Source organism: Eptatretus burgeri, chromosome 12, assembly GCF_056783735.1.
Source record: "Eptatretus burgeri isolate ZD-2024b chromosome 12, Ebu_testis_v1, whole genome shotgun sequence".
NCBI lineage: Eukaryota > Metazoa > Chordata > Myxini > Myxiniformes > Myxinidae > Eptatretus > Eptatretus burgeri.
In genome coordinates, this window is record NC_140972.1 from 9,610,384 (window position 1) to 9,627,883 (window position 17,500).

Genomic DNA, 17,500 nt, shown 5'->3' on the forward strand with positions numbered 1-17,500 from the left:
AGATTTTTGCGACATCAAAACAAATAATCTGCTTCCAACTTTTTGATTGGTGAAGCAATTCAGTGACCCAACATGCAAATTATGTTTCACCTTGTAGACTACCCAGCCTCTGGGTGGGTGGAGATTGCTCATTATTGCTGAAAAAAAAGACTATCGTGCAAGAAGAGTCTTTTGATGTTTGTGTGGTATGTTTATAAAAGGGTCCAACAGATCTCGAGGTCCAAAGGCTTTAAGTGGCCCATTGGGTCTGTAGGGGGGTCTTTAAAGGGTCTCGAGATCTAAAGGGTATTTTCCAAAAGTAGTTAGGGTCGAATGGGTTTAAAGGTATTGGGGTCAAGGGGTCCAAGAGGTCTCAAGGTTTTAAATGTATTCAGGAGTCAAAAGGGATCTAAAGGGTCTTAAAAGGTCTTAAGGGGTCTAAAAGGGTGTTGAGGGATCTAAAATGTCTAAAGGGATCTTAAGAGTCCAAATGCATCTGTCATTTACAGTCCTTCCACAGGTGCACCTGACCACAGGTGCTCCTCCAACAATCCACCTCCAATTCATCTCCCTGAGTCTAAACTGTCTGCCCACTTTTACTCTTTCAGACCATTTTTAATTCTTCCGTCTATGGAAGAGGCTTCTGATACAGGTTCATTCTCGCTTCTTTCAATCCCTCAAAGTGACAGCTCATCACATCCTTGTTTGGAGCCCAATGCCAAGTGGTGATCTAATCTACTCTATCAGATTTTGTTTGCATTTGCAGCTGAAGTTAATTTCTTCAGTATTGCTTTTCTTCCCAATTTATCCATCATTTCTTTGTTCCTCATGCTTTCCTATCTTGTTTTCCTTTTCCTTATTCCTTGATAGCGGATTATAAAAAAAAGCATGCTGGGTTTAAGTTCCCAAAATCTTCCAGAAAAAGGACACAAAAATACATCAGAAGCAGAGAAGCACTAAAAAAACGAAAGAACAAAGAGAAGCATGAAAGAAAGAGACAACCAAGGAAAGGTGAAGAGATAAAGCAGTGGAAATAAAGAATGCAGTGACAACATACCTGTTAAGACCTTCCCGAGGAAGAGAGAGTATCGAAGAGAACTGCACAGGGAAACGCCAATCAGAAGGTTATATCGCGTCTTTTTCACCAATCTTTGACCGCGACAAGCAGGAGGTGAGGCGACACGAAACTGGAATGTAGTCCATAATGGCTCTCCACCTGCAGAAACAACAACCATCAATGTGACAACACATCTGAGGATGGACCATTTTAATGCTATTATTCTCTCTTCAGCTGTTCATTCCTTTCCTCAGGTCAGGTCAGGTCAGGTCAGGTACGGGAGCATGCGCCAGAGCAGCACTTCGCTCGGTCCACTTTCTGCCGGAACTCCAGGGGCCTCCGTCTGGCCATCCCCCAGGCAGATGCCTGGCCCATCCCCATCTCCTTGAGATGCCGATCAACCTGCTGCAACCACGAGGAACGTGGTCAGCCCATTGGCCTCCTCCACTCACGAGACTCCCTCGCTGAGAGAATCTGGTGAGCAGGATCAGCATCAAGAAAACGAGCCACATGTCCATCCAGCCGCAGCTGACACTCGCGGATTATGCAGGCAACAAATCTCATTTAAGTCTCTCTCAGCAACCGCTCGTTGGACACAAAGTCCAACCAGTGATAGCCAGGGATTCTCCGAAGAGATCTGGTACCAAAGGAATTAAGTCTCCTTTTCAGATTCTTGGTCAGAGTCCAAGTCTCACATCCATAGAGTAAGACTGGAAACACCAAGAACCTGAAGACTCGGACTTTCGTCCTCCTACACAGGTACCGGCAGTGCCACACCCCATGATCCAGTGAATCCATGACTCACCAGGCCCGACCCAGACATCCATTGACCACTGACTCACAGCCAGCAGACATTAATATCAGTGCCAAGGTAAGTGAATCTCTCCATGACCTCAACATCCTCGCCACAAACAGGTACAGACAAGATGCAGCATCCAAGATGTCATTGAAAGCCTGGATCTTAGTTTGCACCCAAGAAACCCATAATCCCAGCGGCTCCGACTGCTCATTCAGCACCTTTAGGGCCCCCAAAAGGATATCCAGAGTCTCTGTTTAACATGACTGCATCATCTGCGAAATCAAGGTCAGAGATCTTGACATTCCCAAACGATGCACCACAACTTGATCTCTCCAACATCCTCCCCAGATTCCAGTCCATACAAGCGCTGAAAAGTGTGGGGCCAATACACACCCATGACGAACTCCAGTAACAACTGTAAATAAGTCGGAGATGTGGTATCACCACATCTCACAGCACTCGAGTATAATTCAGAGATCAGATTGATCAGTTTTGGTGGCACCCCACGAAAACCAAGAATCCTCCAGATGGCATCCCGATTCACTAAATCGAACGATTTGCAGCAATCAACAAAGGCTGCAAGCAGCCCCTGCCGAAACTCTCATCTGTGTTCGGTGAGGACCCGAAGGGCAAGGATACGGTCAAACATTGACCTCTTTGGTGTAAAGCCTGATTGTTCTGGGTGCTGGTGCTCAAGCAGATGGTGGCGATGCCTAATAAGAATTATCTGAGCAAAGACCTTACCTGGCATGAGAGCAGCATCACCCCTCAGTAGTTGTCGCAGTCCTGGCAATCACCCTTCCCTTTCCAGAGAGGGACAACAAGGCCCCTCTTCCAGTCAGTTGGGATGATGCCTGTGTTCCAGGCAGAGCACAGAACTGCACGCAGCGACACGAGTGCAGCATTTCCACCAGCCTTGAGAAGTTCAGCATGGATGCCACAGATCCCTGGAGCTTTACCCCATTTCACCTGGTTCACCGCAGCCTGTGTTTCCACAAACGAAGGTGGATTACAGTTGATTGGAGGGTCAGCAATCGGGATAGTAACATTACTGACATCCAACTCAACAGCTGGTGGATCAGCCTGGTCCAGCCTCTCAAAGTAACCAGCCCATCGGGCCTTCACTTCAGATTCCTCTGTCAAGAGCCCACCACCCTCTGCTCTAACTGCAGTACACCAAGGGATGGGCTTGGAGGAACGCGAATTCCCCTGTAAACAGGACGAGTATCACTTGACCACAGGTGATGCTGTACCCCCTCACACATTCCTCGCACATAGGCCTCTTGTCCACCCTCAGCACACATCAAGCTTTACGTCTCAACTCCCTGAACAGCTCAGCTCTGCCATTCAGCCTGGCCTTGCGACTCTGGTCAATATTATCCAGTGTCCCTTGAGAAACAAAATTATGCATCGCCCTCTCTGGTGAGTTCCAAGACATCCACTGGCAACATCAAGGATGGTGGTCTTGAAGGCACTCCACAACTATTCAGAATTCCCCAAAGCACCTTGGCCCCCTAAATCCCCACTCAGCTGTAATAATCGTGATCATCATCGTCAGTCCCCATGAGAAGTTTTGCCACTTCATCTGCACTCATACGTGCCATTTTGAAGGGTAATGACAAGTCGGAAAAATGAAAGAACATGTAGTACTCAGCACACGATCTACCATTGACAATGCCATCATACCAACGTCGATTCAGTGCTAAAAATAATCCTTCCAGATAACTCGAACCTGGCATACAGAATTGAAAATGTTGTCCCACTGCCTGCTCCGAGTTTTCTCATAACTTAGATTTGCTCATAGAAGGGTGAAATTTGAAAATTAAGTCTATGCACATGCATGCTTGGCTTGCAAATGGGAGTGGTGGGTACATGCAAGTGTTGGTAGTCAATGTCTTAAAGATGGTTTCAAAAAAAATGCAGAAGTTTAGCACCACTGAAGCAGTCTTGTACATCATCTTATACAATATCATAAGATGATGTTGAGCAGCAGTTTTGGAGATGGAGGAATTATTGATCACCATAGATGTACATCGCCTTATGGCAGGTGGCTTCTTCTATTTCTTCACCCCTGATACTGTACTATCTCACATGCCACATCTTCTAATGCTATATTTCAATATATAGCATGGTTCTTGGAAGTTTTATGAAAGCAATTTGTCTCATACAGTGTTCAAATATAATTCAATTTAAATAAAGATGAAAAGAGGTTTAAAGACGTTTGTATAAAAAAAAATTCTGGGTTTTACCGCCATTTTCTCCAGTGTCTATTACAACACCCAATCTAACACATTCCATTCGTTCTTTGTGCCTGTTGTTTGTGTCCTTTATGACATCCTTAAAAACAGTAAGTTTCCTGTTTGGAATGATTTTCAATTTCATTTGACTGCCAGGCAGGTAGAGTAAAGATATTATCTCACTCCTCTCTCTGCACATGTGCGATCGGGTTGAATTCAGAAAATGTACGGTAAAACTAAAGACTTGACTTTCTATTCATGTTCCGGTTCGTGTTTGAAATATAACATTCGATTTAAATAAGATGTTTCTCGTAAAACTGATGATCCTAAACTGATAAGACTGACAGACGGACGGACAAACATGAACTAAATGCTTAATCCCACTTCGCTTTGCGTGGGCAGGATAACAAGCAAATACGGAAGAAAGGGCCATCTATGGGATCTCCTGATGAATCAAGGAGGCAGGGAAGTGGGGGGAAGATTTGGCCCCCGACATCCATTGGGGGATATAACCATCACGAACAGGCATCCCCAGTAGTTCATGCATGTGTACGTACTTTATAGGCAGACATACCCTCATTCTTAGCAATACATGTTTTCATAGTATGTACTTTATAAACACAAAACCCTGATGATATTCCACCGTTGACCACAACTATGTAGGTCTGATTGGTCCTTGGGCAAAACAACCATTAGGCTGATTGACAGACATAGTCCTGCCCCCACTCCTCTGTTCCCTCCTATTCCTTTGAAAAGGAATGCAGTTTTGTGTACTTTTTGTGGAATCCTTTCATGCCATTAAAATTTTGATCAATTTGCACCTTCCCACCATAAAATGCTGTCGATTGGTGTTTAAACCAAGTCTGTAGCTTAAAACAATTTTGAGTTAGTCTGTCAGAAAAGAATAAGAAGAATGACAAATGGACACTTTTGGGTTTCTCATTTTTCGAGTTCATTGATGATGTCCTGAAGTTGAACGAGTGTTATTGGATGGGGAATTCTCTGCAGATGACTGGTAGGTAATTTCTAGGTTTATAAGTTTTATCTTGGTGGATTGTTTTGAGGATTTATGTTGTATTGAGCCAATGGAGTGCCCTGGCCATCCCTACACAAAGTCTACCGACGTCTCGATACTTGTATCGATACTCGATACTCGATACTCGATACATGACTGGTGAGCACGAGAAGCAAGAAGCAATTTTACTCCTCAAGGTGCCGATTGAAAACAAAATGGACGTCAGAGTAGCAGATGTGGAGGAGGAGGAGGAGGAGATTGGGACCATACTCTGTGCAGAGCATTGGTGCTGCTGAATCAGTCTCTTGGCTATTGGGCACAATCCTGGACAGGTCGCCACTCCGACACAGTATACCAGCATGCTGGCACTCATTTTGCTGACCTCGGAAGGATGACAGGTCAAGTTAACCCCACCTGGTATTAATTCAACAGCTGAGCGGGATTTTAACTCGGGACCCTAGGATCCAAAGCCCACCACCCGAACCATTAAGCCAACACCAGGCATAGATGTGGGGAGTGACTGCAAATTTTTAATCTGCTCTATCGGGCCGACTCAAAATCGTTTTGGCAGCTTTTATTGAACAGTGCAATACCGTATGTGGTAAAAGCCATAATGCAGTGCGGCAATGTTTTGTAGAGTGCAAAGACATTTCGGAAAGGTTGTCTCACCAGGTGGCCGTACAATTAGGTGTGGAGTTGCTTCTGTATTGATAAGGTGATTGAAGAAGAGGGAGGGAGGAAGAAAAGAAATATAAAACAGTCTTATTAAAACACTCCAATTTGCTTACACAGCACAACAATTGTAGATAAATGAGGTATCAATTTGTATTAAAAAAAAAAATTCCAATGTTTATCATAGATTACACAAGATACTGGATTATTTAGACGAGAACAAACATCATCTGGCAGATGCACAGTCGTGGTGGTCATACGAACAGAAACCTCTGCAGAGCGTGAGTGATCAAAACGAATCATTGTGTGGGTTCACCATTACCCTGGCTATTATTTTTGGGTAGTGTGAAATACAATACCATGTTGGGTGAGCATTCCAACCGGTTCACTTATCAGACCACTGCGAGCCCTGACCCGAAAGTAATAGCTGTAGGGTGGTGGAAACACAAAGTGAGAGAAATTGATTGCAATTACTTTATTGTCCTTATGCATATGCACTGCAAGTTCAAGTATGTACGTAATATGTAAACATACAAGTCTCAAAGGAATACTGCCGCTTGCTTTTATAGTTTTGAGTAAATGCAAGACTCTTCCTGTGGATGTCGCTGTCAGACCGTGCCAGTCTAAGACATATAGGCCACAGCACAACTTTGATCACTTTCGAATAGAATAGCCAGGCCATTGGGCAAACTATCAATGAGATACAAACATTTGAATCAGTGTGGCATCGAAAATTCAACGATTACGAAAATGTTTGGGTGTACAGTGAAGGCCGTGAAGCTGTGGCTTCAAAGGTGACTGAAGGTAACAATATCAAGCATTTAAAAAGTGAAAGTCTCAGATAAATTACCGTGTAGATTAAAAAAAACCCCAAAAAAACACCCTGCTCAATAATAGCCATCAGAGAGAGGGAATCGGCCTTCCCTACCTGGCCTGGTCTGCTCTCATCTACAGCATGCGATGCCATCAGAGAAACTTTAAGAACTCTACACTCTTCCTTATCAATTTACTCTGGAGTTGTTAACCCTGTTCCCTATCCACCAGTCCTCTACCCCCATTGTATGCTTGTTTGTCCTCCACCACTATTGTGTATCTTTTCTGGATGAGCTTTGATTCTGTATTTAAAAGCAAAAACACAAAACCACAGAACAATTTAAACCGATACGAATGAGAAAGAAAGTGACGTACAAAACAAGGATACAAGGGGTTCTGCAGACCTGAAGCTGGACATGGGTGTATGTGACGTCAAAGGTACAAAGTACAGGGACTTGCTCGACAAGGGCATGGGGATGCAGATGCGGGAAAACTGAACAAGTGGGATGTTGAATCTGAACACGGGGGAAGCGTACGCATGTTTTAAGGTTTTTATTAATATGAAAAGCCTGCGGTTCCCCAAACTGTAGGCCAAGTACAATGTATGTCACGGGGTAACAGGAACCACGGCAGATAATCGAACATGCATCAGACCGAGTGCTGGGTTGCAGGTTTTCTATGGGCCGGTGCCGGTTGGTCACGTTACCGGTCTTCCATCTTCCCAACAAGGCATCATCCAATGTGGCCATGTAAACAATGTAACCTAAGTACCATGTAGAACACATTAGTAAAGTTCATCGAACATACTGTAGAAAGCTTTCATGAAAACAATACTTTATTCTATTTCTCAAGTTACAAACAGTCATTTTTCACCTCATATCACTGCATGCCTAAATTAAACAAATCCATGTACTTTGCACAACATTTTATGATCGTTATACTTTGACAAACGTGTACACTTACCTTCAGCCTTTCCACCGTCATAATCCCAGGCAAGGATGACAAAAGAATGGCAGCCCTTGGCAGCCATGACAGTCAGGTTTGTGGGTGGTTCATGTGCTTTGCTTAGAGCTGGGCTAACTAATTCTTTTAAGCTCAATGCCTGCAATCAAAATAGAGAAAGATAGGATTGGTTACCATGGTAGTTAATGCAATGAAATGAGGGAATGGGGGTGATGGAAAGCCTATTAAGGGCATCTCTAACCCCAACCTGCCATGTGAGGGGCAAGTGAAGCAATAACTACAGATGCATGATTAATCCAAAATTAAACGGCATGATAGCACCAAAAGGTAAATTCAAAAATAAATTTCATTGCACGCAAATTCCTTTCATCCCAATTACCCCCCATTTTCCACTGTACTCGTTCCTATCCCTTGTGTTGACTGAATCTCTGGGTATTATTGAAGAATACGAGGAGCTCAGTAGGAGTGCTCAACATCGTTTTAATGCCGTATAAAATAGTAGTTGCATCTCACACCTGCTGCCGTTTAAAGTGATCAAACACTCCTTGCTCTTCCAAGAGCTTACGTTTCAAAGACAAAAAAAACAAACAAACAAAAAAAATCAGTTTCAAAACTCATATTTACCAGATCTTATCAAACCTTGTGAAAAATGTGCAAAAACGTACCTTTCAACAGCAAACTACTTTATATAATGTTCCTGATTAAAAATTGTGCACCTCTATCTCTGATCCAGTGATATCCTTGACGTTTCTCACACGATTGGCTTGTCAGTCATTACAATTCAATGATCAATCAATCTCATCTTATAGTTGCCTTCAAGTAACTCAAGGTTTATAATACCCTGTAATTAGACCATTTAAAAGAATGCGAGTATGATTCCTCGCTTCAGATGAAACAAAAAAAAGAGTTTCAATTTATTGAGAAGGTGAAGAACATCAGTATGGAAGCCTCTAAAGTTGGTTCATCATGCAAGGTGAGAGATCAATGTTTGATAAATACTGACACCAATCGTCACGGATTAACAGAAGGGAGAATTGTGTTGTAATAACTTGTTTACCGAAGTGTTGTTTTGGCCACAGGTCTACACATGCTTCCGCTACAAGCATAGCCAAAGGAACATCACAGGAAGTACTCATCTTGCTTATCGAGATAAAAGTACAAAAAGACTCATCTGCACTATGCAATGTTCATTTCGCATATTCTCGACTTCACAATTTCATAGCTCGGTCTTGAACCCCAACTTACCAAACTTCTATGTTTAAATATAATTTTGGGAGCAGAGCAACGGGTTCGTTACAAAATCTGAGATCGAAGAAATATTCTTCCTCATTACTTGTATTTCGATAAGCGATCAAATAACTCTGCTGTACCTCCAACAATGCAATAGCAAAACCAGTTTGATCCTCTGAGCTCCATTGTGATAAAATCAGAAACTACAACTGATCCTGGAAAGGGTGGGATGTCTCACCCTAAGGTATAACGAGATAAAGTAAACACGTGATCAATTTGTGTCCAACAAGTGGTAACTTCACACCCTGTTTATGAATGAACTCTGCCTGCTCAAACGGTATTCAAGACCATATCCAATTAACTCAATCTCAGATAATAAAAGGAGAAATGCAATTCTGGTTTGGCTCCATTTAGAATATTTTATGGATTTCAGATCACTTGAATGTAAAAAAAAAAAAAAAAATAAGGATTTTAATAAATGTATAACAATTCTCAGTTTGTGTTTGTTAAAAATAATAATTCTGCCCCGAACAACATTAGACATTCAGCATATTGAAGTTCATTTTTAATTCGTTGAAATAAAGGGGCCTCCAGGAGCATAAACTATCTTTGCTTTGTTCCTCTTACCCTGAAGTGAGAGAGTGTGTCCTCCAGAGAGCAGGGGACTTTGGGATCCTTTGAAATGTAATGAATAGGAACATCTGAAAGGAGATGAATAGTTCTGAGGAATGTAAGAGTGGGAGCAATCCAAAAAGAACAGCAAAATGTTGCAATCTATTAAGCGATTAATATGGAATCGTATCCATTGAGAATCCTGTCAGAACAGCTTGAATAGGATGATGTGGGCAGGGTGGCTTCCTTCCAAGGAAGCACATAAACCTTTCTTCGAGTGTCCTCAAAGCAGCAGATGTGGTTTTGTTAACCTCTTCGGTGGTTTCAAAATATATTATCCCATGTTAAAACTATTCATTTTGAGGTGTAAGAGAGAAAGGAAAAGGTTTTTTTTTTCATGAATTTCATGTGCATCACCAGGAATTTAACAAAAATTTGTGTTTGCATCACTGAAGCTTTCTGTCAAGGTCAAGTCCAAATTTATACTAGATGCCAGTTTTGATTCCTGAAATATTACAAAGTGTGAGAAACTTGATATTTACGGGACATATCGGTAAATAATTAGACAATAAATATGTAATTTTGTGATAATGTAGATAGTTTCGTTAAAAAAGTTACAAGTCGGGTGACAACTTTCAGTGTCTTGGAGAATCCTTTGAAAAATATTTTGGTTCCAAGCCAGGATGGCTGGAAGCCTACTGTTCTGACTGGGATGTGTTTTTATTGTTATGGTTAAGATTATTATTAATCATGAATCTTATGGTTAAGATACTGGGAATCCTGGTTAAGATTATTAATCATGAAGAGAATTGGTTCATGGAATGTGTCTATTCATCTAAACTATTAAAGTTCATCATGTATTCCAGTTCCCAGCATTGTTCAAACAGCAGATGCTTGAACAATCATGGTATTGTTTGTTCCTTCATTTTGTTTGTTCATTGTATTATCCTTACATTCTCAGGGAGTTTTGTATTAATTGCAAAATTAAAAATTTGCAAGTATATTCATTCCCTGAGTATGTTTGTTTGTCTGTTTATGCATCAGTCGCCTGCAGGTCGCAATTCTAACCCGATCTTCGCAAAACTTAACCAACTGATAGAAGTGGTCAAAAGCTGGAAACCTATTGTTTTTGAGGTGAATAGGTCAAAGGTCAAGGTCACATAAATCATCAATTTTCATCCGATTGACTTGATATATAAAACTGTAAAACATGGGTGGACAATGAAGCCTCGTCAAGGTGAAGCCTCCTCGAGGTGAAGCTTCAGTCGACCCGTGTGATAATGTGAATTTTCAAACCCACACAAATGCTGTGACCCGTATGTCTATTAATTACATACTGTTTGAACGTGAGTTGGACCGTGAGTATATCTCCTTATTACGTATTATTGGACCGTGACTACGTATATTAATTACGTACTTTTGGAATGTACCTTTTAGCCTTTAAGATTAATTTAGACCCCCAAAGACGTTTAACACCCTTTAGACCCCTTTGCCCTTCAGACACTTGTTTAGGGCTAAGCGCATGTAAGTGGTTACCACTCCGTTTCAAAAATGTCAAAAAATGAAGTTTGTTCCATTGCCTTCTCACTACATTTTCCTGAAAGTGTAAGTCTAATTGAGTTCAGAACAAAAAACCGTATAGCTTAATTACATATATATCGAAATATGATACTTTGAAGAAGGGGTACCTATTCTGATGGTTTTGCGAGTTTTCAATGAAATTACCTAATTTTTATTTTTTGGCAAAATAAATGAAGGTCATAGTATGTAATTTATTCTAGCAACTAATCTAATTATCAAAATACCAATTTCTGGGATTATTAAGAAATAATACATACCTATTTTTTTATTACTGCTCTATTCAGTGACTGTCAGATGCTGAAAAGCACGAAAAGAGAGATTTATTGAACAAATTCTTGGACGTAAATTTTAAATTCAATCAATTCTGGGAGTAACAAAAAGCTCTCTAAATTCTCCAAAACTGTTTTAACTGCCTTCTATATTAATAAAATATTTTTTAAATACCTGTAAAAATATTTTTAAAATTTTTCAAGAAAATTAATTTTTTTAATAAAATTCAAAAAAGTGTGACGTGCAGTCGGAGAAAAATGCAAAATTACTCTAAACCAAAGCCATGCATGTTTTCAATTTTTTTTATACTATTACATCTATATCACTGTGCCCCATTTGTAAATAAATTTTAGTGAAAATAATCTGATGCACAGAAGAATAAAATATATATTTTTTTAAAACATGACGTGCAGTCGGACATTTGGGTTGGAAAGTTCGGTCAAGCCGCTGTAATTAAGTATCCACCCGGATTATCTCAATTAATTTTACATTGATTATTGGTAATAAGTTGAATAATTTAAGACACGTAAATATGAGTTATTGATAAACCAGTCATTTTGTTAGGGGATTTCATAGTCCCAGGCTCTAAAAGGGCAATAAAACAAGAAAAAATAAAAATATGCCAGAATGTGCATATATGATGCGAATCCACCACTGACCCACACAAATGCTGATTTTCTCAGACGGTGGGTGACAACCTTTTGATTTGATGAGGAATTTCATATCGAATGTTTTATATGTTGTATTTTTGCATGGTCTAATATATGTCATATTTTAAGATGAAAAAAGAAAAAAGGCCAATACTGGGCATGTATATTCAATAAAAATCCTGTAGATTCAGTAATATACATCATAGACCCATGAACCTATATATTTTAAGGTCCTATGGAACACTGTCTGTGCAATGAACCAAATTTCATGACCAGAAGTAGTCTTTGTGACTTTCAAAAATGCCACTCAAGTCAGGGTATGCCCTAAAATAGGGGTGGTAACCACTTACATGCGCTTAGCCTTAGACCTTTACACCCTTTAGACCACTTAGCCCCCTTTACGGCTTTACCCTTAGACTTTTGAGATCTTTAGACCAATTACACCCTCGTTAGACACTTTGAACTCCTTATACCATTTAGACACCAAACTAGTACTGTTGGATTATACCCTTTAGACCCATTAAACCCCCTTCAGACCCAAACTACTATTAGAAAATGTCCTTTAGACACCTTAAACATTTGAGTATTTAGACCTTTACATCCTTTACACCCCTTAGACACCTTAAGGCGCACATCACACAAACATCTATCGAGGCTTCTTGCAATATACGGATTATGCTTTTTCACTCCACCACCGAAGGTGAAGGAGGTTGTTTTCACCCCTTTCTGTCTATTTGTTGGGTCGTCGAAATAGGTGACTCTTATTGTCAGTAATTCTGTCTGTTTGTTTGGATGTTTGTTCGTTTGTCATCAGCATAATTGGTAGCAAACGTAGGCGGATTTTGACCAAACTCGGGTGGTAGGTACATCTTATGACCTCGTGCTTTGGAAATTGTGATGGTTGCTCGGGACGCTTTGGTTCCCAAGCAACAACCAAAAAACCTTCAAAATCGGTACCGTTCACGCGAAATCAATTCCGAAAGCCATTATCCCACATAGGGTTATGAAATTTGGCACGAATGATCTACAGGTGATGCTCTATCAAATATATTCCGGTTTTTGTGATATATGGGATACTTTACCCGCAGCGCACCTACAATTAGGGTATGCGTGAAAATTGGCAACAATTGAAGGCCCCCTCGCGACCAGGTGAGTGCATCAATACGAATGAAACTTTGAAGGTTCATGGTACTCAATGAGTACTACAACTTTGCCTCAGGACATATTGACCGATTTCGCTTAGGTCAGGGGTCAAAGGTTAATAAGTGCCAAAAATCGATAATATGCGAGAGCTGGAGGTGCCTTCATGCCAAATGCTACTCCTCCTTGGGTTATGGTCGGATGGTCATGAAAATGCACTCTAATCGTCTGGAATACATTGTGTACAAACGATCGAGCCAGATTTTCGATTTAGATCTTTGTTCACCCACAGCACCCCCTCAAACTTTGGGGATTTCCAATTTCAAACTGCATTTTCGGTACTTTTCATTCAAATGGATACCGGGTAGTTATCAGCAGATGGAACTGGATGAGATTTGATATGCATAATCTTAAGGTGATTCCCTATCCGCTATATGACATCCATTTTACTCTATATCTTATAGTTTCCATGCTCGGCGACCCATCGCCGCCTTCCGGCTTGTCAGTCTGCTTGTCTGTTTGTGTACAAGATATCTCATAAAGTTGTGGACGGATCAGGATGAAACTTTGTGGACAGTTTCAGTGTGTGAGAAGGATGAACTGATTAGATTTTGGTGAAGATCCGGATCCGACTCCTATAATTTTTTTTAAGTGATTCTTCACCATTGAGAGATGGGGCCAAAAACGATATACGTATCGCATGATATTTCAAAAATGTATTGGGCCCAATATATTATCGTGGATCAGGCATTACGGGGTAGAGGTATGCGCTCAACCAAGTACCCTTCTAGTTTTCAGCAAGTAACGCACAATCTCCACCCACCCAGAGGATGGCTACTCTGCTAATTTGAACAGAATTTGCATATTGGATCACTGAATTGGTTCAACAATCAAAACCGAGAAGCATATTGTTTTTGAGGTCAAGTGATCAAAGTGTCAAAGGTCAAGGTCGCATAGAATCATCAATTTTCATCATATTAACTTGAAATTTGAACAGGTTTTGCATATTTGGGTCAGAATTGTTTCACCAAATATCAGAATGATCGATTTAGCTGTTTTAACATGTCAATGGTTTCCATGACAACAACTTCACCCCATAATAATCAAATGGAATTTTTTGTGAATTTATTATTGCCATACCTCAATAATTTTTCAAGATATCAAATTGAAACCTAAAGTTTATTTGTATGTATGCAATATATATATATATATATATATATATATATATATATATATATATATATATATATATATATATATATATGTGGAATTTGGTCAAAATTCGTTAATGGTCAAGGTCAATGTCATCCGAAACATGTAAAACACCTATTAAGCCACAATTTGAAAACTCTATCAATGATATTTGGTATGCGTAAATTTTCAATCATGCAAAAGACTTGATTGGTCAATTTTTCGAAATTACCAAATTGCTGTTTCCATGGCAACTTTTGTTTATTTGAGTTTCTCAAGCATCATGCTATGCCTGACATCTTCCTTGTTTTATTTGTTTCTTGGCCTGTAGGGTGGCCATGACAGAATGCTGAACAGCAGCATTACATGATGAGTGGAGCATTGACAAAAAGTTATCATGTAACTGTGTGTTTGCTAAATAAATGCTCTGAAACTTTCACATTTCTGGATTTGTGCCATCCTTTCCCAATTGTCTTGGGGAGCAATTCTGGGATCCAAATGTTGAAGTGTCACAGATAGAGTGGAACACTTATTGGTGAGTGGTCTATTCACCTCAGATGGCGGTTAGGGGCACCAGATCATTAATACACATCACAGCATGATTATTACAAGGCCCTCACAGTACTTATTCATTGTTCCCACAAAGGGTGGCACTTTCACCGAGCTAGTCAACTTGCAATAAGAAAACATAAATGGCCCAAGCAGAGAATTACATAATTAAGCAAGACAAAGACAAATTTATTTGAAGATGAAAACATACCTCTTGTGTTGTGGGGATCAATTATCATATTCTCTGGTGTCCCTACCATGGCAACTGCAAAAAAATGATGAGATTGGAGAGGCTAAATAATGGGTATTGGATAGGATAGGGGTACATGAATAAGAGGAACTTTTTGAAATAACATCAATGGTATTTTCAGCCCCAAAAAGAGAAGCAAAAATATTTATAGCTTGTATGATGTCACAATTAACACCATAGATTCTGTGGAAGAAAAAATAATTGTATCCATGCATTCTCAATTATAATTGTGGCTGGTACTTTGGAAATTTAATTTTTGTACTTTCGACGATTTGGCTGTCAGTAATGTTTCCCCTTTCCCAAGAGTCTTTTGGCCTACATATTGATAAAAGGAATATCTTGCTTTGAAGAAAGGTCTTGCTTGCTGCATGGAAACAGGGTGACCTGGTTGATAACACTGCAAACTTTTGCCATGATTGTCTCATTCTCTCCCTCCCACCCAAAGTGGACACGTATTGCAGTTTTGAGTTCTTTTGCCTCATGCTTATCACCCTCTCTTTCTCTGGAATGTCAAATTGTGTATAACAGGAATTGCTTCAGGCTTCTGTTTCAGTGAAGTCCATTCGAATGTTTCAGTGAATCATTCAATGTTCTTCCTCGGTATATACGAAATTAAAGATCTTCCGTTTGTATGCTGATCCAACTTGTGGAAATTGAGTTCTTTTCCACCACAATTCCAAGATATCAATTTTGCTTTCAGGTGCAAATAACTGTCCTTCAGCATCAATATGTATGCACACATGCAAGATGTGTGTGTGTGTGTGTGTGTATATATATATATATATATATATATATATATATATATATATATATATATATATATATATATATATATATATATAACGAAAGAAGCACGCTGACTCGAGGACACGACGCTGATGTCATGTACATAAGTTATACCAACACATCACCTCCAAACTCGGAGGCATCCGTATGGTACTTAGGCCTTTGCAGACTAAGGTTAAAGCCTATAGTCACGAATAGACGAAAGCAGAGATGTCGATCTAGATTTTGTTCTAGTTGTGGGCTCATCAGGACAACATACTGCTAATCTTTTATTTGTAAATATATTAGGCTCGTTAATATAACTGAATCGAACCCTTTAACTTGATGAGGCAGCAGGGCACAGATCGAGTCCCATCACAGTGCTGCTGCATGGCCTGCCAGTTGCAAGTGTTGCTTGCCACGCGAGCACATTGTCTCTGATCACCAATCAGGAGGTTTGCAGCCGAGTTTCGAGGTTAGTATATACAAAGAGAATGGCAGCCTATACAAGTCACTTGAGACTCAAAAGCAGACACAGGCTCGGGTTGAGGATCAATGCACAAGACAAGCAGCCTCCAGATCAGCTGAGATTACAGAGCAGACACAGGCTTGGGTTGAGGATCAACATGCAAGACAAGCAGCCTCCAGGTAAGCTAAGACGACAGAGCAGACACAGGCTCAGGTTGAGGATCAACGTGCAAGACAAGCAGTGTACAGGTCAGCTTAAACTCCAAAGCAGATACAGGCTCAGGTTGAGGATCAATGTGCAAGACAAGTAGCCTCCAGATCAGCTAAGACTACAGAGCAGACACAGGCTCAGGCTGAGGATCAACGTGCAAGACAAGCAGCCTCCAGGGCAGCATGTTTGACATCCTTAGAAGGTGAAGCATTTTGACACTAATCCAAGTGTATTTTGCAATGCCAAAGATTGGTAATTCATACAAAACCATAAGGCAAACATTCCCGAATTTGTCATCCAGTCGATATTTCAATACATATTGCATTGACTTTCCCCAGGCAATGCCAGGAACTTCAGCTAAAATGGAAACACCTGGGTAAATGAGGGATATCAAGTGTATGGAAAACAATGGCTTCCACACAGGTGTGGCCCAGGTGTTCATTTAGCAATTCACATCCCAGCATGCTTAGGGTCATGTATAAAAATGATGCACATGCCTGATTGCCTATAGTTATGGCAAGCATGGCTGCAAGAGGAGACTTCAGTGACTTTGAGAGATGGGTGATTGTTGGGGTGCATTTGGCAGGAGCTTCATTGACAAAGAGAGCTCAACTAGCTGTTGTTTCACAAGCAACGGTGTCAAAGGTGATGTCGGCATGGAACTCCGAGGGAAAGACATCATCAGCAAAAGGGAGTTCTTGGCAGAAGTGCATACACCAGAATTGTGGTATCCATGTATTAATTTGAAGTGCAAGGCAAAGCAGGTCAACAACTGCAGATCAATTGACTGTTAATTTCAAATTGGAGTGCGAGCAGCCAGTTTCATCAACACGGGTCTTCTAAGAACTCCATAGAGCGGGATACCATCGTCGGGTCGCAGTGCACAAGCCACTCATCACACCTGGCAATGCACGTTTGCGAGTCCAGTGATGCAAAGAGCACAGGCAATGGTCTCCCGAGTTGTGGAGCAATGTGATATGGTCAGATGAATCTTCCTTCGCCATGTTTTTGACAAATGGACGAGTGCACATGTGGTGCTAACCTAAAG

The 17,500-nt window shown here is 40.6% G+C and overlaps 1 protein-coding gene across 3 annotated transcripts in view; it reads right to left on the reverse strand.

The window, feature by feature from the left end:
- The window catches only part of LOC147015055 (uncharacterized), a 97,104-nt gene that overhangs the window by 10,187 nt on the left and 69,417 nt on the right, over window positions 1–17,500 (reverse strand). For 2 of the 3 annotated variants that reach the window (XM_085849415.1, XM_085849414.1), the window contains exons 11-17: window positions 14,970–15,023; window positions 9,393–9,466; window positions 7,536–7,674; window positions 7,227–7,335; window positions 6,119–6,186; window positions 5,757–5,789; window positions 1,037–1,195 (exon numbers count right to left, since the gene is read on the reverse strand). In XM_085849415.1, the coding sequence (XP_085705541.1) occupies window positions 1,037–1,195; window positions 5,757–5,789; window positions 6,119–6,186; window positions 7,227–7,335; window positions 7,536–7,674; window positions 9,393–9,466; window positions 14,970–15,023 (636 nt within the window). The remainder of the gene's footprint in view (window positions 1–1,036; window positions 1,196–5,756; window positions 5,790–6,118; window positions 6,187–7,226; window positions 7,336–7,535; window positions 7,675–9,392; window positions 9,467–14,969; window positions 15,024–17,500) is intronic. The other variant, XR_015050209.1, reaches the window with a different exon arrangement.